Genomic DNA, 23,214 nt, shown 5'->3' on the forward strand with positions numbered 1-23,214 from the left:
GACATTGTGCTTAGAAGAGGCTATTTTAAAAACAAAACTGGAGATGGGAAATCCAACAAGCATGCTATTAAACACACGAAGGCAGACACAAGCTCAAGTAGCAGATGTACGAAGTACAAACTATTCATGCCTGAAGTTCACAGAAGCCTTTCTGGATAACGCCAACTCCCTTCCATCCCAGAGTTCACCTTTGCCCTCGGGGCGAAAGGGAAGCACCCCCAAAGTGAGAAAAAAAATAAACCCTGAACCCTTCTGGGAAATAGCAACTGTCCTTCCCCGTCCCGGGGGCCTCCAGATCTCTAGAGCCTTCGTTGTGGGGCAGGTGTCACGGTTGCAAACTTTTCTCCAACTCCCTTCACTTTTTCAAGGCTTGCATCAGCTCTGTGGCTGCTGCAGCCTGCGGAGGATTGTGAGCTCCAGGGTCCTTTCCTGGCCTCTCGGGACTGCTCGGTTCGGCCCCGCGGTGGCGGTACAGTCAGCGCAGCTTCCAGCGACCCCTGTCGGGTGTTGCAGGCAGCCGCTGGGCTCGGCCGCCCCCAGCCAGGCCGGGCCGCCAGAAGAAAGGGGCTGGAACCGCGAGCGCCCAGCTCAGGCTCCTCCCGTTGGCGTGTCTGCGCCTCGGGGTGGGGGTGTGGTAGGGAAGAGGGAGGGGGCGAGGCGAGGGGAGGGGAGGGTGCGAAGGAGGCGCCAGCGTCCAACCTGCGGGCAATTGAAAAAGAGCCGGCTAGGACTTCCCCAAAACTTGTGGGAACTCCGGGCCGCGCGGACTGCAAGAGCGGAGCAGAGCGGCGGCGGCGGTAGCCTGGCGATGCGAGCGCAGACCGGACTGTGAACACCTTTCCTTCTTCGTGCTCTAAAGGCACAAGACAGACGCCACCGGAGCGAGGCCACGCCAGAGCCGGCAGCTGCGGGACCCGGGACACTAGAGCAGCCCCGAGTCATCCCAGACGGAGCGGACGCTCCAGGTGACCGAGTCCACGCCGCTCCCCGAAGGCGACAGGCGACGCCCCCCACGCAGCCCGGCAGCTCGCTTTTCCCTCCGGGGACAAACTTTTCTCCAAGCCCTTGGACCAAACTTGTCGCGCGTCACCGTCGCCCAACCGGTTCCGAGCAGAGCGCTCATCTTCGGCGAGATGTCCGAGCGCAAAGAAGGCAGAGGCAAGGGGAAGGGCAAGAAGAAGGATCGGGGATCCCGCGGGAAGCCTGGCGAGGGCGACCCGAGCCCAGGTGAGTGCCTGCAGCCCCGCTTCTCCCGGGCGGACGTCTCTCACTGTCCCGTGTGTTTCTGAGCAGCGCTCCGAACGCCTGACCGGGTCCCGGCGTTGCGGAACCCCGCGCTTCCCTGCGGGGATCGCCCCACCTGGCACCGGCGCTCTACGCGCCCTGAGAGCCTGGCCATCCATCCCGGACCCTCCCGGGTTCGCCCTGCGCTCCCTGCTCTCGGGCTTGGCCCTCGGTCCCCGCGTCGGTCGCGGAGCCCAGCCGGGGAGTGAGACTCTGAGTGAGGGATCCCTGCCGGCTGCGCGTGCCCTGCGGCCCGAGGGCTTTGCGCGGGTCCCGCCTGCCCTCTAGCGAGAGAAGCAGGAACGGGCCCGGGGTCCGAGAGCCTGCGCCCCACCGCGTGGGCCCTGCTGCGCCGAGGGTGGTCGGAAGAAAAGGGCGGCGTAGGTGCCCGGGAGTCGGCGCGGGGGGCGGAGGGAAGCGGTGCACAGCCGCGGTGCGAGCCTGGCTTCGCCCTAATTGCGTGCTGCGATAGGGAAACCCAGAGCAGCTGAGAGGGATTCCTAAAGGTCAGCGAAGCACGCAGAAAGCGGCCGGGTGCCAAGATTCAGGTCGGCTCTGAACAAATTCTACGATCTCTTGCTTTAGCGGTTCTAGTTTTTAGGGTCACCCTGGTAAATATGCCTAGTTTAGTTTCCCAAGAGATATCAGAAAGCAACAGTTTGTCCGAATTTTGAACCCCTCTTGCTTAGCGGTTATATATAGAACGAAAAAAGGAGTTTAGGTTTTTTGTAGGGCGGTCTTTTTAATTCCCCCATCAGAGCACGTTAATGACGGTGTCACCTTAGATATCCCTAGGAAAGGCTGAAGCACCTACTGGCGACTAAGTAGAAGCTTAAAGCGGTGGCGCATGAGAGGGTCTTCACTGTCCCTCTACAATCCCCTACGGCTCGATCTGGATGCCTTGTGTCTCTTAAAAGTGTCTCCAACACACACATTATGAAGTACTTCTGGAAAATTGACCACACTTGTGCACCGTGTGCCTGAAGAAGATAGTTGAAGTATCTGCTCCGTGCAGGAAGAAAACAAACCGCATTTTCTTAGCACACTCCTTGGAATCACCCAGCAATTCAGAACTCCGGTTGTTGGCAGAGACCCTAAGCAAGGTTTAGAACAAAACAGAAACTGAACAGAGGGTAATTGTTTAGCCACTGGCCCTTCTTGTGTCTGCATAAAGGGTATTGCTCATGAGATTCACCTTAATGACCCTGCATGACCCTTCCTGAAGGTAGACTGACGTTCCCCTAGTGTTTACTGTATATTTTGGAGATTAACTATAACGTTGTAGTCAGAGTATGAAATGGGGATCTGGATTAATGTCATCATAGTATGTTAAAGAGATCCAGTCCTAACAAACACTGTAAAGGTATAAAGAAGGTTTTGTTTTCCTTGCCATCGCTTGAGGTGTCTGTTTTCTTCAGAAGTTCTTAGGGTCCCCTATGATCAGTGGTTCTCAACACGTGAGTCGCGACCCCTCTGGAGGTCAAAAGACCCCACCTTTTCTTTCTCAGGGGTCGCATATCAGATATCCTGCATATCAGATATCCTGCATATCAGATATTTACATTACCATTCATAACAGAAGCAAAATTACAGTTTCAAAGTAGTAACAAAATAATCTTATGTTTGGGGGCAGGGGTCAGCCCAACGGGATGGAACTGTATTAAAGGGTTCTTAGGGAAGTTGAGAACCAGTGTCTTAGATGCTCTCATGCATAAGGTTGGGTGGTGGTCTGATTAGTGTCCCTTTCAGTAGCAGGCTTACTTCTTGTCAAGGGTTTCAGTCTACAGCGTAACACAGATGTCTTAGTGATTTTAGAGGTTTAGGCTGGAAATCTCACAGCCCTGCTCTGTAGCTCTTATGCACCAAGTGGGCAGCTGTCTCAGGACTATCTAATGTTCTCTTTAAGAGAGAATTCTAGAATTTCCTTGATGGTTTCCATTTGTTTTTGTAGGCCTACAGCTTGGCACCCTCTTAACCAGACAAACTGATTAAACGCTTTTTTCCCCCTCATATTTCCCCAAAAAAATTGGGATAAACTTGTCTGTGGGCTAGATTTTAGATTTTAGTATATTTGTATCCTGTCGCGTTATTATTATTATTATTATTATTATTGTTGTTGATAGAGAAAGTTTTACTCACTCCAGAAGAATTTCTATCCCCTTTAGAATCCTGCCAATAGATTAAAGCAGATTAAGAGTATTCATTTGATTTGTAAATGGTTAACTTGAAATGGTCATTACATAGGAGCACAGAACATTGGCTACTCCTACTTAGGAATCTGTGTTTCTGCTTTGCTTTGTCACTTGTCCTTCTAATGGTAAGTGCCAGTCTTGAAGAGGATGAGTAGCTAATAGCCACGTGATGTGTGGGAAAATCCACATTCTTTCTGGTTTTATTTTATTTTATTTTCTGACCTGTAGATCTGCAGCAATCCCAACAACTTTCACACTTACTATGTAGCCACCTTTAGGATTTACCAGGACAACTATCTCTTGAACTGTTCCCACGTTGGTGCCTTCAATACCAAGTGCCCCCTCTCCTTAAAACAACACAGAAGCAGTAGGTGTGTCCTTGGTGATGCAGATACAATGTTGAGGCCTCTCTGTGGATATAACCACACCAACTTCACAGCAGCTGAGATAACTGAGAACATGCAGCCCTGCGGTGGACTCCATCATATACATAGCCACAGCCAATGGTGGGAACTCTCTGGGAGAACACCTTTTAACCTGCTATGTGACAGGTCCATTTGATGTGTCATACGTATCTGACAATGTTTCCTATCATCGATACAGTTAACAAATACAAAATTGCATGCTATTGTGGCTGCAGATATTCAGCAGAATTATTTATTTGGTAATAATGGCTGTCATTGATCCGACACCCCTGAGGCCATTAATTCTTCTTTGCACAAAATAAGCAATCTCAGCGAAACCCCGGGCTTTGTGTCACAGATCCATGTATCGAGGGCCCCGTAATGCAAGCTGAACCTCCCAGATCTTGCTCTGATTGAGTCATTCAACTTAGTATTTTTCTTTAGAAGTCTGAATTACAAAACCAGTTTTTCTTTTTATTCTGTCAATTTACCAGTTGACTTCAGACCTTTCTTAAGATTGCTGATGTTTTTCTTATTCTGTACAATATTATTTTTGCTACTGTTTTGCCCCTTAAATGACCTGGCATGAAGCTGCCTTCACACCTAGTTCAGATCTGTAACTATTCGGTGCTAAGTCATGCCTGGTGGATGTGGTATTTGTGAGTGGAAAGCCAAAGACACATAGTATCCCAAGTAGCTAGGCCCAGGTTGTAGTGCCTCCAATGATGTCACCCACCTGTTTCCTTGACTAAATGGCTCCAAAGGCTGAAGTGTCTGTAAACATTCTTGGAAATAAAGTGGCCTGTCACTAACAGGGCAGTGTGTGTTTACAGAACAGGCAGGAATGTCCAGTGATCTGTTTCAACCTGGTTACTTGTAACTGCTTACATTATGTAATTATTAAAAACACTAAAGATTATTTACAGAACAAAATAGGACTTGTTTTGAAGAACTAAAATAGCAGGGAAAATGAGGGAAGCTTGAATGCTGTTTTCATATATACAAAGTGATGAAAGGGTACTAATAAAGAGACTAGCACTTATACTAGTATTAGAAGAAAGTATTAAGACTATTATGTATACATATATGCACATGTATATATGTATGTGTAATATCAGAAAGTGTTGGACTATTGTGTGAACAGTAAATACATTTCAAATGTCCTCATCAATCTTTTTCTGTTCAGAGTAATGGGGATAACTGCTAATTAGTGTTCGAGGCAGTGTAACATGTACATTGTATATTATATCATTTTTTAAAGCAGAAAATATGAAAGTGTCTGAATGTTAGGCAGCATGTCCCAGCCCTTAATTCTCTACACAGACTGCCTAGGTTTAAACTCCAGTATCACCAAACATCCTTCAGTTGTAAATTCATGAGAAAGTTACTTAATCTTTCAGTGCCTAGGTTTCTTTTCTTTTTGTAAAGTGGAGCTAATTCCTGACTCTCTGGACTGTGAACAAGATAACCCATGAAAGCCTGCTGACTGTTGGCCAGCAGGGACTCTGTACCCAGCAAATATAAGCTTTCTTTATCAGATTACTCAAGGGAGGAATTGTCTGCAAGGATATGTGACATAATTTTCAGAATTTACCTTTTATGGGAAAGAGAAGCCAGTGCCGACCTTATGTTAGAGTGGGCACAAATATTAATATGGACTACCTGTAAGGACAGAGGAAAGTGAGTACATCAAGTTTCCCAACTGCATGTATGTATTATGAAAACATTGCTGAGCTCAATCTAAATATTGAAAGTAGAGTGAGGTGCAACAGGATTTTATCTGGCAGGAAAATGTTGAGGCTTCAAACTGCAGGATTTTGAAACCTGACTCCTTTTCTGGCAACATTTTCAGAGTTGATGTCTAAGCTCCTTTTGTAGTACAGAATATTCAGTCTTCTCTCTTGGACTTGTGCACATTACAGCCAAAAAAAAAAAAAAAAAACCAAAGTGTATATCAACATGTCCTTTCCTATCTTTTTATCAGGGATAACGATGTGTTGCCAGCAAAGTTTGTAGACCCTGCTGCAGGTATTTTGAAATAGAAGCAAAACAAGGAATACAATAGATGTACATTTCTACATATGTTCATTTTTCTTCCTCACTCACTAGAATGGTTAAATGTCATGTTTAAGGTTCTCGGGAATATAATGGATTCTTACCAGATCAGAGTCGAATGGCTTTTACCAGTAGTAGACTTTAACAGTACTGATTGTTTATTGGGTTCTTGTCAAGAGGGAAGAAATCATACCATGTGCCAGTATTTTGGGGGAGTTACCGAATTTGCTCCAAGGACTGATTACCACACTTTTTCTTAGTTAGTTAACCCTGAAACTCTTCACTTTGGCAACTAGAAGAAATAAAATCAACCATTAAATTGTAATGGTTTACTTTATTTTAATCAAGGGAAAATGTACCTTTTAAATATACTACTAATGAACATAAAGCAAACATTCCCTAAAGGAACAGGCGGCACATCTCTCTATTCTAATTCTATTTGTATCTGCTTGCGTTTTAGTTGATTGAATTGAAAGAACAAAAAGCAAGCTACCAAAATACCAATAGATGTCAGTGTTTGTTGCTTTAGAAGAAGAGAGGTGTTAGAAGGAAATACACAGCTTAATTCATTCAGTTTATTAATCAGGACACTAGCTACTTTAAAAGGCTTCATGATTTTGATTATGCTGGATAATCTTATTTACAAAACTACCTTTTGTGAGTGAAAAATCGTGTTATGTTAAAATATATTCTTTTAAATATTAAAAATACCTTGCAAGCACAAAGACCTTTGTTTGTTCCCCAGAGTCTACATAAAAAAAAAAAAAAAAAGCCTGGTGGGGTCTGCATGTAAATCTAGCATTGGGGAGGTGGAGACAGGAAAATCTAGGGACTTACTGGTCAGCCAATCTCACCTACTTGGCAAGTTCCCGGTCAGTCATAGACTTTCAAAGTACTGTCTGGCCCTTGAGGACTGTCTTTCTGCTCTCCACATGCATGCCTACACGTGTACATGTATTCCTGTGCACACGGGAATGTAAACAAACACACAATGCCCCTGCATTAAGTTTCCCCAAAGAATTCAGAATGTAGGTAGGAAGCTTGCTAATCAGTGCTTTTGGAAAATGAAGTAGCAACATTATTTGAGGATTTTGTGACACACTGGATTTTTCGGTATTTCAAATTATAAATTCTGCCCATTTTTCATGGCCCCTTGAAAGCAAGCCGTCAGGTTTATTTTTGAGCCTGCCTCAAAGTGAGATAGGGCAGCTCCTCGCCATTTTCTCCTTTCTTCCTCTTCCAGGTGACACCTTCCTCTGGCCTCCAGAGGGTGCTCTGAGAGCATCACACTGCTGGTCCCCAAAGACAACTGCCTTTTCCTCTTTAGTTTTTTCAGTATTCTGGCCAATATAGTAAAATGAACAGTTTCGTGATTTGATCAAGGTTAACTGATTCGATTAAATGATTTTCTTTTCTTAGCTAAGCAGTAACTTTAATTCATTAATATTCTGAGTCAGGATATTTTCAGATATCACAATACTCACCAGGCTAAATCATTAGGCCAGATTCTTTCTCACTGGCATCTTTCTCCGGAGAGTCAGACATCTGAAGGTCTTTCTAGGCACTTCCTGTCCAGTTAGGTTCAGGTACTACACATGAGGATTGTATTGGGATGTTTCACCCTGGCCTTGGACACTTGTGTTTAGTTATATTTGGAAGTTTTACACTGGTCTTGGACACTTTCGAGGAAGCACCATAACCGAACAAAAGATATTTGCCAATAGGTTTGTTTCAATGGCATTAGCTCTGGCCCTACTCTGATGTACATGTGTCTGAAAACAAGTTAGAACAGTTCTTGAGAGTGATGGACTAATGTCATGGTAGCCGACTTGTAACTCCTGTTACTTAAGGGTCGCCTGCTCATGATGTTTTAAAGATTTATTCCTTTATGTATGTGTGTCTATGTCTGTGTATGTGCATGCGGGTGTAGGTGCTTATGGAGGCCAAAAGAGGGCATCAGATCCCTTGGAGCATGGATTATGGGTGTTTGTGAGCTGCTCCATGTGGGTGCTGGCTGGGGACTAAACTCAGCAAGCTGTCTTAAGCCTTAAGTTGTCTCTTCAGCCTGATCATTCCTGATCTATCCCACCTTGTACTGGCCATATCTGTCCTGAATCCCACATGTGTCATTTCCTTTCATAAGGTGTAATATAGTTTACATGGCTTCTTGCTGAAAACCAGCATTGCTGATAGGAGTAGGCTCTGCTCTGCCCCAGTGTCCCAATGCTTTCCTCTCATAGCTTCTGTAGGAAGGCAGCTGCCTGTTCTGGGCAGCTGTGGAGATTTAGTTTAATGATGTTGGAGTCAGGGAATGCTCGTGGGCTGAACCACATGAAATCGTTTGTCTTATAAGTCATGCATGGCTGATGACCCTAAATGCCATAGAGCTCACTATCAGAGATTTCTTTTGTTTTAGGAATTTGACTTTATGCTTGATGTACTATTTTAAACAATGTAGTGATGCTGATAACTCTGAAAGTATTCTTGAAGTTTTAGTGATGAAATAGGATTAGAGTCATGTATGGAAGCTGCACTGGGGAATAGCTGAAGAAGCAGCTATTTTTCTGTAGTCTATAGATTAGACTCCTCAGATATCTGCAAAGGCTGAAGTCAGTATAAAGTGAGAGGGCCGCACAACTAGCAATTTTTCCATGGAGAAGAGAAGGGGCACTTTTGACTGTGAAGCCTCCGTCTTATCTGGCTTATTAACATGCTGCTTTCCATGCTATATCTTAGTCACCAGGTATCTACAGAGAAATCCTCTAGGTGTGAGTAGGAACAGTGATGGTTGGTAAATAAATCCGGGCTTTATTTTATCGAATAATATGAAACTAGAAAAGCCCTCTACCCCAACATAGCCTTTAAAAAAATTTGGCGAGACAGGGCCTTTCTCTGTAGCGCTGTCTGGCCTGGACTTTCTGCATAGACCAGGCTAGCCTCAAACCCACAGAGATGATCCTACTTCTGTGTCTCCAGTGCTGAGAGTAAGGGTGTGTCTGCGCCAACTCACTTTCACACTCTTACGTCAGATTAGGTTTTCTCCTACTAGCAAGTCAAACATGTTTGCTGATTTTATAGTCTTATACATTCCTTAATGTATATTTATTCAATTTTATGTGTATGTGTGTGTACCTGAAGGTATGTATGTGCATTCTGTGTATGTAGGAGATTTAGGATGTTAAGAGAGACATCAGATCCCTTGGAACTGGAGTTAACATATGGTTGTGAGCTGCCATGTAGGTACTGGGAACTGAACCTGGGTCCTCTGTAAGAACAAAAACCGTGTTCTTAACCTCTGAGCCATCTCTCCAACCCCATAGATACTCATATTTCTCTAAGATGGCTATATTTGTAAATTCAGAATTCAGATAATAATTCAGTTAATTATAATTCAATTAATAATAATTCAGATAATAATAATTCAGTTTTTAAAACATATTTTTCTAATTGTAAGTTATCATAATCAGAACATCCCAATTTTAGAGACTGAAGTTCCGTTTTTAATGAAGAGGAGATATGATGACTCTAAAGTCAGTCACTGCATGGAATATCTACGTTCCAATTTTGAGAGCTTGGGCTGTAACTCAGTTGGGGACTATTTGCCTAAGTCTTTGTTTTTAAATAAAAATGCAATCAATAAATATGGTGAAATATCTTAAATATTAACTCTCTTCTATTAAATATCTCAAAAATTGAAAGTTGAAATTCACACACGTTTCATAACTTTTGAAACATATTTTAATTTGATTTAATGTAAAACTTGGATATTGGTTATTCTTAGGAAAAGTTTATTATATTTTTAAAGGATTTATTTTTATTTTATGTGACTATATGAGTATATGTACCACACATGGCATGCTTAATGTCCGATGAGGACAGAGATGGCGTTGCATCCCCTAGAATTAGAGTTACAGGGACTTGTATATCACCTGATGGATGTGGTGGCTGGAGACTGAACCTGGGTCCTCTAAGGAGCAGCAAGTGCTCTTGAACACTGAGCCATCTCTCCAGCCTAAATCTTTTAAGAAGTCTCCGCAGGGCAGAATGTCACATGCTGTTTTAAGGAAACCACTTAAAAATGTGCCCAGTCCCAAACTCTGTACTTCTCAGTGATGCTCTAAGGTTAGAATGGACTGTCTGGCGCTATGGAGCTCTGCTTGGTATTTTACACTTTCACTAAAAATTCGATTTTTATCGAATTATCCTATACACAAACACCTCTCCCAAGGAAAGAAAGAGAAAGAAAACTGTCAGATTTGAAAAAAATAAATGCCTATTTATTCTTTCTCATGAGTTAATTAGAATGAGGAGATTTTATTTTAAAAAGAAGCCTCCCGATTTTATACATAAAAATGTTTCTTTCACTTAGCTGTTTCGTACGTCATTTATTTCAGAGTTTTCCCTTGACTATAGTAATGGGAAATTGCAGTTAATATGTAAGGTTGTAAGAAAGGCATTGAGAACCAAAGAATAGGAAGGTGTCGGAGAGAAGGTATTTAATAGAAGTCCGTCGTTCACAACAAGAGCGCTCTCTTTTATAGCAGCGCTTCTCAACCTGTGGGTCACGGCTATCAGAAACCGTAGTTCCAGTGGCTTAGAAACGGAGACACCTCTCAGTAGCAAAGTTACAGCACTGAAAGTAATTTTATGGTTGGGGTGTACACAACACGAGGAGCTGTATTAAAGGGTCACAGCATTAGGAAGGTTGAGAACTGCTGTTTCAGAGAAATAATGGCATATACTGGTGGGAATTGTTGCATTAAATTTTTTCCCTTTTCCAGTTTGTCTGTACTTGGAAAGCTTTCTGGTTGCCAATGGGTGTGTCCTCTCTTCCCTGCCCCCTGGGATCCTGGAGAACAATGAGGGGTTGGTCCCTTTCTTTAATAGTAATTGACATAATACAGGCTTCAAAATAAGAGAAGTAGTTTTGGATACCACATAATTTAGAACCCACAGTATGATTATTGGTATTAAATTTAAGAGTCTGTTATAATATTTTTATTGCTCTTTCCCTTTTTCCTCCATCCTCTTCCGGCTTCCAACTTGGAGGACTTACTTTCTTGGGATGAGTTAATACTACATTAAGGATTATGGGTAATAAGTAAAAGGATTGTATATCTTTACTTTTTGTATCCTTGCATGCAGATTTCTGGATACGAGCCATTTGTTAGCTCAGTTGGAATTTGTAAGTTTGGAAGGTCCGTAGGCTGACACGTGACCCTCCAGTCAGCAGTTGATATGGAATGGAGGACATTTTAAATTATTATTTAATAACTGGTACAAGCTTGAATGATATTTATGCTAAGTAGCATAGTTTTATTTCAAGTTAGAGTGAGGGAGGTATGGATGATAGCGTTTTATATTTATTTATTTGTGTGTGTTTGTGTGTGTGTGTGTGTGTGTGTGTGTGTGTTAGAAGTTGTGAATGAACGCTTGCCACCCTGTGTGGAGCGGGCAGGGGACAGGCTGTGGAAACTTCTTCTCTCCCCATTATGTTGTTTCTAGCGATCTAACTCAAGCCGTCTGACATGGCAGCCAGCACCTTTACCCAGTGAGCCATCTTGCAGGTCCCTGCCTTTTGAATTCATATCGACACGTTCTGTGAGGTATTGGAGAGAACAAAGTCTCCCTAAAAAAGATATTTTTTGGTTCACGGACTGCTGTCATCACTTCCTCTTGACAGTTGATCCAGCCCTGTCCACCCAAGGCTTGCATCAGTTCAGACCTAAGCAAGTCTTTGTCTTTTTCCAAATTTGTCTGTCCTAGTCTCCTTAAAGTAAAGCTCTCTCTCACCTGGAAGTATTCTAAATAAAACAGTCTTAGAGTGTTCCTGTGTGTGCGAACAAGTGCACGCGCACGTGTGCGCACACACACACACACACACACACACAGTGCTAAAAATCAAACTCAGGGCCTTGGACATTCCACTGCTGAGTTATGAGTTACACTCTTATCACCAAAGATTCTTGTCTTTGAGTCCACTCTAGTAGCATAAGCCTGTCGTCTCTGTTACCCAGAAGGCTGAGGCAAAAGGATCACATGTTACCGTCTCCCTGGGATCCAGAGTGAGTTCAAGGTTCACTTTGTGTGCCCCTTTTTTCAAAATTAAAAGTAAAGGGAGATCTGGAGATACGGTGCAGTGGTGAAATACTTGAGTTATGTGCACAGAGCCCTGGGTTCTCCACCACGCACCACGAAACCTACTATCTTTGTGTACAGTGCATTTCCAAACCAATCATGACAATCTGACTTTGAACAGAACCTGTCAGGTGTTTCTGTGGCCCATCCCTGCAGTCTGGCTTGGAGACTGTCTTTAGTTTAAGGAAAGAGGGATACTTGATATAATCCCGACTGTGGCAGGGATTTCATTGACTGCTAAACAGAACAGTGATGAATAGACAAGGTTCTGGCTCTGGCTCCCATTGCTTGGTGTGAGGTTAAGCATGATCCTTCCATTCCACGACTCCATCAGTGATCAAGATCTGTAAGCCTCAGTCTCTGTACTTATACATGTAGACAGTAATGGATGAGACTCATGTGGCCGTCCTGGGGTTAAGGTTTTATATTGTGCTTGATGTCAAAGCAAAACTAAAATGTCAGTTTTCTTAAAAGACCAATTATGCTAATAAAGCATACTATTTTTTATCTTTTTCTATAATATTATGCTCTTACATCATGAGGTTGCCAGTGTCTATCCATATTTAAGCCCATAGGAGATAATTTTATCAACCTTGCATGTCATCTTACTGTTTTTTTTAATGCATAGACAGAGGCTCTTGGTAAGTAATTGTATTAGCACCACTTGTGAAATATATCTTTGGCATATTTCCTGCTACTTGGAAGATTGGTGAGGGTTGTATAGAAATTTGTAATATATTTGTATGAAGGACAGCTAGACCTTCTTAATATGAGATATAGGTTGAACTGTAACATGCCAAGAAAAACTTCTTCTCAGGGGCAGAATAACACGTGGTGGGGGTTGTCTGGATGGTTTAGTGCTGTAATGCATGCTCCGGCTTTTTAGTTTATTATTTAAATATTTGCGAACTTCACATGTAAGCTCTGCTTCTACGATGTTCCTATCCCCCGTCTCCACCTCCAGCTCTCCTACCTTGTCCCACCTCTCCCTCCTGAATTCTTCATCACCTCTTTAATTATTATTGTTATGTGTATATGTATATAAATAGATAGATGCACACATGTATATACTACCAACCCGTCCATTTACTTCTGCTCATAGGACACATGTCCAGGGCTGACCACTTAAGACTGTATAAACCATACAGGACTTTGGTTTTAGAGGAAACTGAGTCTCCCTCCAGCAGCCACTGAATAGCCCCCCCCATACCCATATTTCCAACCTTTCAGAAGATATGTCTGTTATTTCCATATATATATTGCTTCCATTCATAACTTCCTTTGGTTTGAAGTCAAGGATAGTGTTTAGATGACTGTCTTGCATGCTGTGCCTACTCCTATTCTTTGCATGCATTTGCAGAAAAAAATGAATGAAACTAACATATGATTATATATACATTCATATATGTATTATATACGTTAGATGTACATATAGATCATGCATGTACTGCTACACACTATTTCCAGAAACAAAATAATAAATGATTATATTCTGTGAGTTGATTTGATAGATATTTTATTGTGTTATGAGACATTGTATGTTCATTGTCTGACGTAGCTTTTCATTGGTGTAATATGTAGATCCTAATTTTGTGCAAATGTATCAGATCTCCTTCTATATTCTGTATTCTCTGCCAACAGTGAAGTAGAAATATTGTATTGATATGAAGCATAGCATTTCACTGTCAAAATTTTTGATGCGTTTTTCACCCAAAAATTTTATTTTTAATTTTTTTTGAGGTGTTTTTTAATTGCAATATTTCTCCCTTCCCCTTCTTTCCTCTAACCCCTCCTGTATATTCCGCTCCACTCTCCTACAAATCTGTGGCCTCCTTTTTTAAAATCAATTGTTATTGCATGCATGCTTTTTTAATAAGAAAGAAAAGGAGGTACTTCATTGAGGCCCTTAGATTTTTATAAACAACTATAATTTCAATCATACTGAAAATTATTACCATCTATTTCTGAGAAAAATATTGAAGATCTATACATTGTGCTCACAAGGATTAGATTGAATAAAGACAAAAGGTTATGATTATGACTTGTAGTGAGGTCACCTGGCCCTGTACTTAGACTCTTCCCTGGGGGATGTGCTAAGGCATTATCCACTTTGGGAGAGAGCTGTACTTATAGGAATTATGGAAATGAGCTGGGGGCTTGTCAGGAGAAAGCCAATTATTTGAATGCTGAATTGAATGGAAAATGAAATACATGCTTTTCCATATATTAAATTCAATAGGATCAGGAGACTTACGTCTTGAGGGTTTGATTTTTTTTTAAAGCATGTTGATTACATTGTGTGTTCCCACTTGTCCTCACTCTGACAGGAGGAGAAGTATATGGAGAAATAGATACTACATTTTGATATTTTGGGGGGAAAATAGTGTATTTTAAGTGTTGTATACATTATAATTACTGTCCATCCAAAGAGACTATGATCCATTTCCAGAGAGCAAGAGAAACAGGGACCAATCCCTTTCTTGGGGATAGAGTGCCCGATTCATGGTTCCCAGATTGATGGATGTAAGGATCTTCTGTAGAATGAGGGCCTCTAGCTTGGACAGTGTGTGAACAGAAGCATGTGACTTCCCACTGCGTTCTGCCACTTGCAGAATAAATATAGAGCATTAGATGTTTACCAGTTTCCTCTTCATGTAAGTCCTGTTGCTTTTTGAGAATCAGCTACATTCTGTAAAAGGAAAAGTATTTTCGGTGTTCACCCCATTCTACCCTATGGGCAGCGAGAGAAGGAGGAGAAAACCTCTAGTTGGAGAATGAAATTAAGTAGTCTAGGGGAGATGCTCTACAGCCACAAAAAGCCATTGGTCCTGGTCTCGCGGGGCATGAGGACATGCTGTTTGGGTAAACTTCAAGGGGCCTTAGCATCTGACATGACAGAATCCAGCAAAAGAGAGGTACTTGAATACTCCTTGTGTCATTTTAGATAGGAGGTATTTCAGCATCACTGCCAGCTTTAACACAAACACCGCATTGGCGCTCGTGTCTGCGCAGTTTCCACAGCCAGCTGCGTTAGCTCGCTCCAGCTACAGATGTGTCGAGGAAACAGCTCATCACTCCCAAGTTGTCTCACGCTCTCCCGAGACAGAAATGCATTTGAACGAGCCCCAGTGTTTGGCTAGTGTTCTTGATATGTTACCTAAATATAAAATATTCCCGCAGAGATAGTATAAGAATCTGATATTTGATTTTGGACGGAGCAGTTCTTTGTTGAACGTTTTCCTGATAAGCGAAGAATGGTCCTCCTTCTCATCATCTTTATTAGGGCACACTTGACACAACAAGTTTCTCTCTTGTCTCTGATGGCTTTATGGGGAAAAAAATACCCACTTCATGTACCCTGACAAATAAGATATGAGAGATAATTACATGTTGGTTACGTGACTTCAGTTCGAAGTGCTAAATTTGTACATCCTCCATCATGTGGTTACATGCTTTTTATGACTATAAGTTTTCTTTGCGTTTACTTTCAATATCAGTCCAATGGTCTGAAAGTGTTGCTCAGTGATGGAACGCACAGTTCCCTGGGTTTGCTCCTGGGTTTGCACAAAAAGTATTAATAATTACAATTAATAATTTTAATGGACTGGAGTTGCTTTCTAAGGTGATAGATTTACTTTTCTATGGGATTGTTCTTCATAATTGCTCACTGAAATGATTTTTCAGAGCTTGTGTACGTGCTGAATTATAAAGCTAGACATTAAGACATGTAAATAATCCATTACTCCCATTTAGAAGAATTTTTGAGTGCTTATTGGTTCATGTGTTTGTATCTTCACAAATCTTAGTGGAGGGTGCTGTTTCCCAAGAGCTAAACCTGGACAGTATGGAGCTGGGGCCATGCTCTGGAGTGTGGCAGTGGCCTGTTTAGAACTGTTAGTTGTGGCAGCAGTTTGTCTCTTAGGCCACACTCAGTCAGCTGGAAAATGTCAATGCAGTTCACCAGGCCCTGAACTGACCAGTCATTATTTGTGTGGGCTAAATTCACATAACTTATTTAAAAACTCGGAGTAAGTATTTAATCAGTGCTTAGTTATTCTGCCTAATGAATAGGAATTGGAAGTTTTTTCCATCTAAAGGTCTTACTCATTCTAAAATATTTTTGCTCCATTTTGCTTTAAGCGTTTAGAGCAGATAAGAAGTAGACAGATGTCACACAAGGAGTTAATAGTCTTGCTTGAATCATTACTATTATTATCATTATTACTATAATGTTCAATAAGGGAAACCTTTGGGTCCAGTCAGAACATAGGTCCCAGAACTAGAACTCAGATGTTTTGATTCCAGTATATTATGATTTTACTTATTATATTGTTATAGTTTTCAATCTAAGACATTACATCTGGATACGAATTCATCTCCTCTTTCTAGTGGTTTGGGCATTTTAGGCTTCTAGGCAGAGACATGTATTTATTTCTGTGCCCTTAAGTGACATCTTGGGAGACATGGTTGATAGGATTTTATTTCAGTAAATTTCAATCAACCAAACCTTTATATCTTTATGTTTCTTATTACAGTATCTTACACAATACAGTCAGTTAGTTTCATCTGGAAAGATGGCCATTGAAGTCATAATGTCATAACATGGGAGACGATGGCACTAGAAGTGTGTTTATGAGTGGGATTTCTATGTGATGCAGATGCTGGTACTAGGAGTGCATTTATGAATGGGGTTCCTACGTGATGCAGATGATGGTACCAGAAGTGTGCTTATGAGTGGGATTCCCATGTGATGCAGATGATGGTATTAGGAGTGTGCTTATGAATGGGATTTCTATGTGATGCAGATGCTGGTACTAGGAATGTGTTTATGGATGGGATTCCTAAATGATGCAGATGATGGTACTAGGAGTGTGCTTATGAATGGGATTCCTACATGATGCAGATGATGGTACTAGGAGTGTGCTTATGAATGGAATTCCTATTTGATGCAGATGAAGGTACTAGGAGTGTGCTTATGAGCGGGATTCCCATGTGATGCATGTGTGAGCTCCCACACTCTGAAAGCCCTTAATGCAGGAGACCCCAGACTGGGAAAGGAATGTTGGGTGTGCTATAGATGGTCTTTGTCAGCAACAGTATCTTCATCCAAAGAGAGACAAGGCCTTTGTGCCTGAACAGCTGCTGAGACACTGAGTTACTCTTGGGGGTGTTAGCTACTGACTATGCTGATGAGATGGGACATTTTACTACCATCATCCCAGAGGTGAAAGACCTTATACTCTATCACTGACTTTGCAGGATAAAAATTTAGTTCTCATTAGAGGAATTTGTTATTTATTTAGGTAGTTATATTACTACTGCTACCATTATTTAATAATAATAATAATAATAATATTATTATTGAAGGAGCTTAGTAGAGTAATTTTTTTTCCGTCCTTCGAGGGTGATTGTTTAGTCCGGTCATTATTCATAGAATTTCGCAAATATTTTGAAACTAAATACTCAGCTTATTGTGGTTTTTGTCTGGGCCTCAAATGGAATTTTCCTAAGGAATGGAGGGAAGAAGTCTTCAGATTGGAACTTCACAGGATAATGATGCTTCATGGTTTGTAGTGCAGGGAGGAGCTTTGCCTTGAGGATAGTGCAGCTCCTTTGAGGCCAGTAGAGACACATAATGTTTGCTGACTCATGCTCAGCCAGCTTCATTAGTGGGGAAATTAAAGAGTGACAAGAACGGGACTTGAGTCCTTTGGGAATGCGTCCAAGGAACTGAGAGGACAGCGGTCCTCTTTCCAGACTCTCATGGACTGGAAGGAGTGCTGGGTCACACACAGGAAGTGCTTCTGGACCCAGGCTGAGAGTGCAGGAGGGTGAAAGTCTTGTGGGTGAGTGTGAATGAGTGTGTGTGTGTATGTGTGTGTGTGTGTGTGAGAGAGAGAGAGAGAAACAGGCAGACAGACAGACAGACAGACAGACTCGCACACACAGAGAGATCAATAAACAACCTCCTCCTGGGAGGAAGAGGAGCAGGAACCTTGGTCCAAGAGTCCTGTGTGCTGGCACAGACAGGACACTGCTCAGGACAGTGTCTTGGGCAGCAATTAAGAGGGAAGCAGACTATGTTTCTGTGACTTTAGCCATCATTTAAATATTTAGACATTGCTCCTTTCTCTAGACACTAGCCTGTGAAAATCTTAGATGTGGTAGAACATTGCGTTCCCAGTTTTATCTGTTAGCCCAGTGGTCTCTTGTTTTGTGTGGTTATGCACCTGGTTCGCTGTCACCAGGAGTCTTCCGTGCTGAGTATCTTTTTGGGAAAGCTGAAGCTATTTGGGAATGACTGCTGTCCATATTTAGGCAAATAGCAAGTTGGTATTGTGGGGAAAACAGTTTGTCTCCCCTGGAATAACTGTTGGTGAGTGATGCAGTAATCAAGTGTAATTCATCTTAACAGCCGTCTCGGTTTATTAATGTGCATGAATCGTTAGAGGAAATATGGCAAATGAGTTGTTAGTATACCATAAACCGTATATACTGTAAAATCCAGGAGGCATTATAGAGAATTTTGCTGCGGAAACTGCGTACTGACTGAACTGCGGCCACTCAGCTACCCTTAATTTACTTCTTCTTACCAAGCATGTTTTGTAACTGGAGTTTTCTGGCATTTATGCCCTATGGAATCCTGGGGGTACACAAAGAAGTAAACGTTGTAGGCCAGGAAGCACCCTGGAGAAGCTGTTTTTGCAGAGTTACTTTTGCAATGTGGGTGCTAAAATGCAGCCCTTATGCATGACCACCGTGTGCTTTAATCCAGTGTCTCACCCGAAGACCCAAGAAAGCATCTGGGGTTGTTGTTTCGTTTTCTTTCTCTCTCCCCTCCACACTCCCACCCCAACTTCTTTTTCTCCCCCCACCCACCCTTTTTGAGGCTCAGGGCTTGAATTCCATATGCAGCCTGCCTCCACCTCCCCAGTGCTCACAGCACAGGTGTGTGCCCCAGCCCTGCTGGCTCTGCAACTCTTAACACAGATCATTTCCCCCTGAGTTATTATTATTTTCTTTCCATATAGGCTTCTTAGTCTTAATTTCTACACATGTTCCTTTCATTCATTTTTCTATAGGGCTTATTGAATTTCTCTGGAGAGGCTTCCCTTCATCAAGGAGTTTTTTTTTTTTTTTTTCCAGCCCTGTTGACATTTTAGTTTTTCTTTTTTTTTTTTTTTTTTTTTTTAGTAAATTTTATTAAATTATAAAAGTTTCCATTTCCACCCCCCCTCCCAACACCCTCCCACTCCCCCTACTCCCCCTCCTCCTCCCTCTTCGTCCCCCAGGGCAGTCAGGGTTTCCTGCCCTGTGGGAAGTTCCAGTTCCTTCCCCCTCCCTCCAGGTCCAGGAAGGTGAGTGTCCAAACAGACTGGATCCCCAAAATCCATTATATGTAGAGGAAACAGGTCCCAGTGTCATAGTCAATGGCTTTTCAGAAAGACTTCGGGTCAGCCACAGTCAGAGAATCCGGCCAAATTCGGAGAGTCTGGTTAGATCACGTCCTCTTTCAGTCCCAGTCCAACTGGCCTTGGTAAACTCTCATCAGATCCATTCCCTTGTATCAGTGGGTGATAGCATCCCTCGCAGTACCGATTTCGTTTTTCATGTTCTTCCTCCTTCTGCTCCTCATTTGGACCTCGGGGGGCTCAGTCCGGTGCTGCAATATGGGTCACCGACTGTATCGCCGTCCTTCGTCAGATGCAGGATCTATGGTGATAAGCAAAATATACATCAGTATGGACATGGGCCACGGCCGATTCAGGCACCCACTCCTCTGTCCAGAGAGCAATCTGGGGGATCTCTCCTTGGACCTGGGATCCCATATATAATCAAGTCTCCTGTAAACCCTAAAATGGGTCCCTTAGTTGAAATATAATCTTCCCTGATCCCATATTCATCCTTCCTCCCCCCCCCCATCCCAGGCCACCAAGCTTTCCCCTTTCTTCCCCTACTCCCTTCTCTCTAACCTTCTCCCCTTCCATCGACCCTCCCTCCCCCCCATGCACCCGAGGTTACCTGGGACTCTTGTCTATTTCCTACCTCCTGGTGGATAGCTAAATAATCTTCATCAGGTTCATCTTCTTATTTAGCTTCTCTAGGATCTATGCTGGAGAGGATGTGGGGTGAGGGGAACACTCATCCATTGTTGGTGGGAATGCAAACTCGTGCAGCCACTGTGGAAATCAGTGTGGCGGTTTCTCAGGAAACTGGGAGTCAACCTCCCTCAGGACCCAGCAATTCCACTCTTGGGAATATACCCTAAAGATTCCCGATCATACTACAAAAGCATTTGTTCTACTATGTTCATAGCAGCACTATTTGTAATAGCCAGAACCTGGAAACAGCCTAGGTGCCCCTCAATAGAAGAATGGTTAAAAAAGGTGTGGAACATATACACATTAGAGTTTTACTCAGCGGTAAAAAACAATGACATCTTGAATTTTGCATGCAAATGGATGGAAATAGAAAACGCTTTACTGAGTGAGGTAAGCCAGACCCAAAAAGAGGAACACGGTATGTATTCACTCATAAGTGGATTCTAACCATAATTAAAGGTCTTTGAGCCTATTATTCGTGATCCTAGACATTTTAGTTTTTCTTACTGTGCCGGGCAAAGTACCCAGGGCTCCTAGGTTCCCGTCAGCTCCTCTCCCACTGAGCCACACCCAGCCCTCGGCGGAGCATCCTAACTGAGCAAACACAATATTCAGTTGATTTGCAACACCGCGTTTTTCATCTGTAGTGACTGAGTTGTCATCAAGCACTTGAGTAAAAGGGCACCTTCCGGATTGCTACGACTAACTCCCACCTCAGTGCATCCGCTCTCCTCTTGATAAAGCAGGTATTTCATTTGACAAGCTGCAGACAGCTTTGGAAGTGGAATGAATTAAGCAGTAAAGCTTATTACCCTTTAGTAATATATAAGAAATTCATTTCTTTCCTCTATTTTTTTTTTTTGGGTAGGGGTTGGAGGAAACATAAAACCTTGTGCATGCTTGGCATTGCTCTACCACTAAGCTACATCCACCCCTGAAGAAGCATTTTGATTGCTTTTTTAAAATATAAAAATAAAACCATTAAGTGTACCTACTCCAAAGCATAAGATGTTCTCCATCATTATAATCCTGATTAAGTATGTATTAATAAGATCTAGTATACAAATCAAAGATCAAAGGAAAACTAAAGAAAAAAAGTTGACCTCCCTCATATGTATATATGCACACACATACATACTTATATATGTAAAATGAGCAAAAATCAGGCATCAATCCATGATCCAGAGATATATTTAGGTGCTGTATCTCCAGGCCAGTTTGTCGCTAGGGAAGAATCAATTTCACTTTTTCCCTTCTTTCTCCGTGGCCCAGATCCAGGAAGGAAGGTATTTTAATTGATTGGTGGGAAGATTTCTACCACAGACAGAAGTGACGAGGCCAGTGCCATCATTTCTAGCACAGTGGCTTTGCCACATCATTGGGCAATAAAGCTAAAAGCTGCCAAATGTTTCAGAATTATTTTCAGAAATTTATATCCTCTTTATTGCCATTACCTTGAGAAAGAGTTCAGACAAAGGACTTAGTCAGCATGCAATTATGGTATTAAGTGAAGCCCAGAGCTTGGTCTAGAACCGAGACGAGGTTGTTTGTCAGGGCGCTACCTCATCAGAAGCCCTTGAGAAGTCAGCTGCTGGGCTGACCACCTCTCTTTGAAGACACCGCCTTTCTTCCCTGCCCTGCGAGCATCCATCCCAGACTTTGTTCTCTCAGCTCCCAGCCCTGCTGTCTCTTTGATGTGTTCAGGTGTGGGTTTGCTTCTCTTTACTCAGGATCACCAGGCTTCCTGGAAATTTAAATTTGCTTGATTCTGGAGCGGTCTCATCCGTTTATCTTCTCAGATTTCCTGCATCTTATTCTTGTAACATGAGGGGCCAGCTTGTTAGGGTTTCTGTCCCACCTAGTACCCCACAACCAGCAAGCCCCAAGAAAATCACACAGAGATTTCTTTAAGTTATAAAGCTGATTGGCCCATTAGCTCAGTCTTCTTATTAACTAATTCTTACATCTTACGGTAACCTATAATTCTTGTTTGTGTTAGCCATGTGGCTTGGTACCTTTTCCAGCTGTCAGCTCACATGGTGTGTCTTCGGTGATCTGGGCAGGAATGGCAGAGGGAGCTTCCTCCTCCCTAGCCTTCTCCTATTCTCATTGCCCTGCCTCTACTTCCTGTCTGGTTAACCCGCCTATACTTCCTGCCTGGCCAATCAGCGTTTTATTAAAATACATGATTGACAGAATACAGACAATTCTTCCACACCATATTCTCTTCTCTCTGAAACTTGAGCTGCATGTATGTTGGGCCATCTTACTCTGCTCACTAGGGTTTTTATCCCCCTTTCCTACAAATTTGCTATGATTTCATCTGATGTTGCTGTTTTTCCTGATCTATCTTGTACATCACTCACATGAAAGAAAAAAAAAAGACTTCATGAAGTCCTTTCTTTCATTTTATGTTTGTTTTTTGAGATCGGGTTTCTCTGTGTAACAGCTCTAACTGTCCTGGAACTCACTTTGTAGACCAGGCTGGCCCCGAAATCATAGAATACGCCTGCCTCTGCCTCCCAACTTGCTGCTGCCATCACCTGGCCAAGTTCTTTATTTTAATTACAGCCCTTCTTTCGCTTACTTTTTTTTTAAAGGATTTATCCTATTATATGTGTGTGTTTGTGTGTGTATGAACTTGAAATTGCATGCGCCTGAGGAGGTCAGAAGAGAGAACACTGGATACCCTGACACCAAAGAAACCTAGAGATGGCTGTAAACCACACTGGTGCTGGGAACCAACTCCGGGGCCTTCTGTAAGGACAGTGGGTGCTCTAACCACTGAGCGGTCTCCCTGGCTGCACTCTCCCCCCTCATTTCTTGTTTTGTTAGGTTGTTTACAGGCCGTGTGTTTTACATTTTGTTTCCCCGATACCTGGAGATGCCCTCAAGTGTGATATTTATTCATTTAGGCAGATTAGGCAGAACTGTTTTGTGTTTCCTTGTGAGTTTGAGCCTGGGCTGCTTCTCTCTTTCTTTCTTGTGTTTTTCTGACTTTCCTGGTTATTTCTCGTTAAACATGACCGTAGGCCTTCT

General features: G+C 42.5%; 1 protein-coding gene across 4 annotated transcripts in view; it reads left to right on the forward strand.

Annotated features, from left to right (window-relative positions):
• Window positions 1-704: 704 nt before the first annotated feature.
• The window catches only part of Nrg1 (neuregulin 1), a 199,601-nt gene continuing 177,091 nt past the window's right edge, over window positions 705-23,214 (forward strand). Inside the window, exon 1 of one of the 4 annotated variants that reach the window (XM_085680787.2) lies at window positions 705-1,227. In XM_085680787.2, the coding sequence (XP_085536913.1) occupies window positions 1,134-1,227 (94 nt within the window). In that variant the 5' untranslated portion in view covers window positions 705-1,133. The remainder of the gene's footprint in view (window positions 1,228-23,214) is intronic. The other 3 variants (XM_048456532.3, XM_048456534.3, XM_048456533.3) reach the window with 3 other exon arrangements.

The sequence above is a fragment of the Myodes glareolus genome, chromosome 23 (assembly GCF_982192425.1).
Source record: "Myodes glareolus chromosome 23, mMyoGla1.1, whole genome shotgun sequence".
Classification (NCBI taxonomy): domain Eukaryota; kingdom Metazoa; phylum Chordata; class Mammalia; order Rodentia; family Cricetidae; genus Myodes; species Myodes glareolus.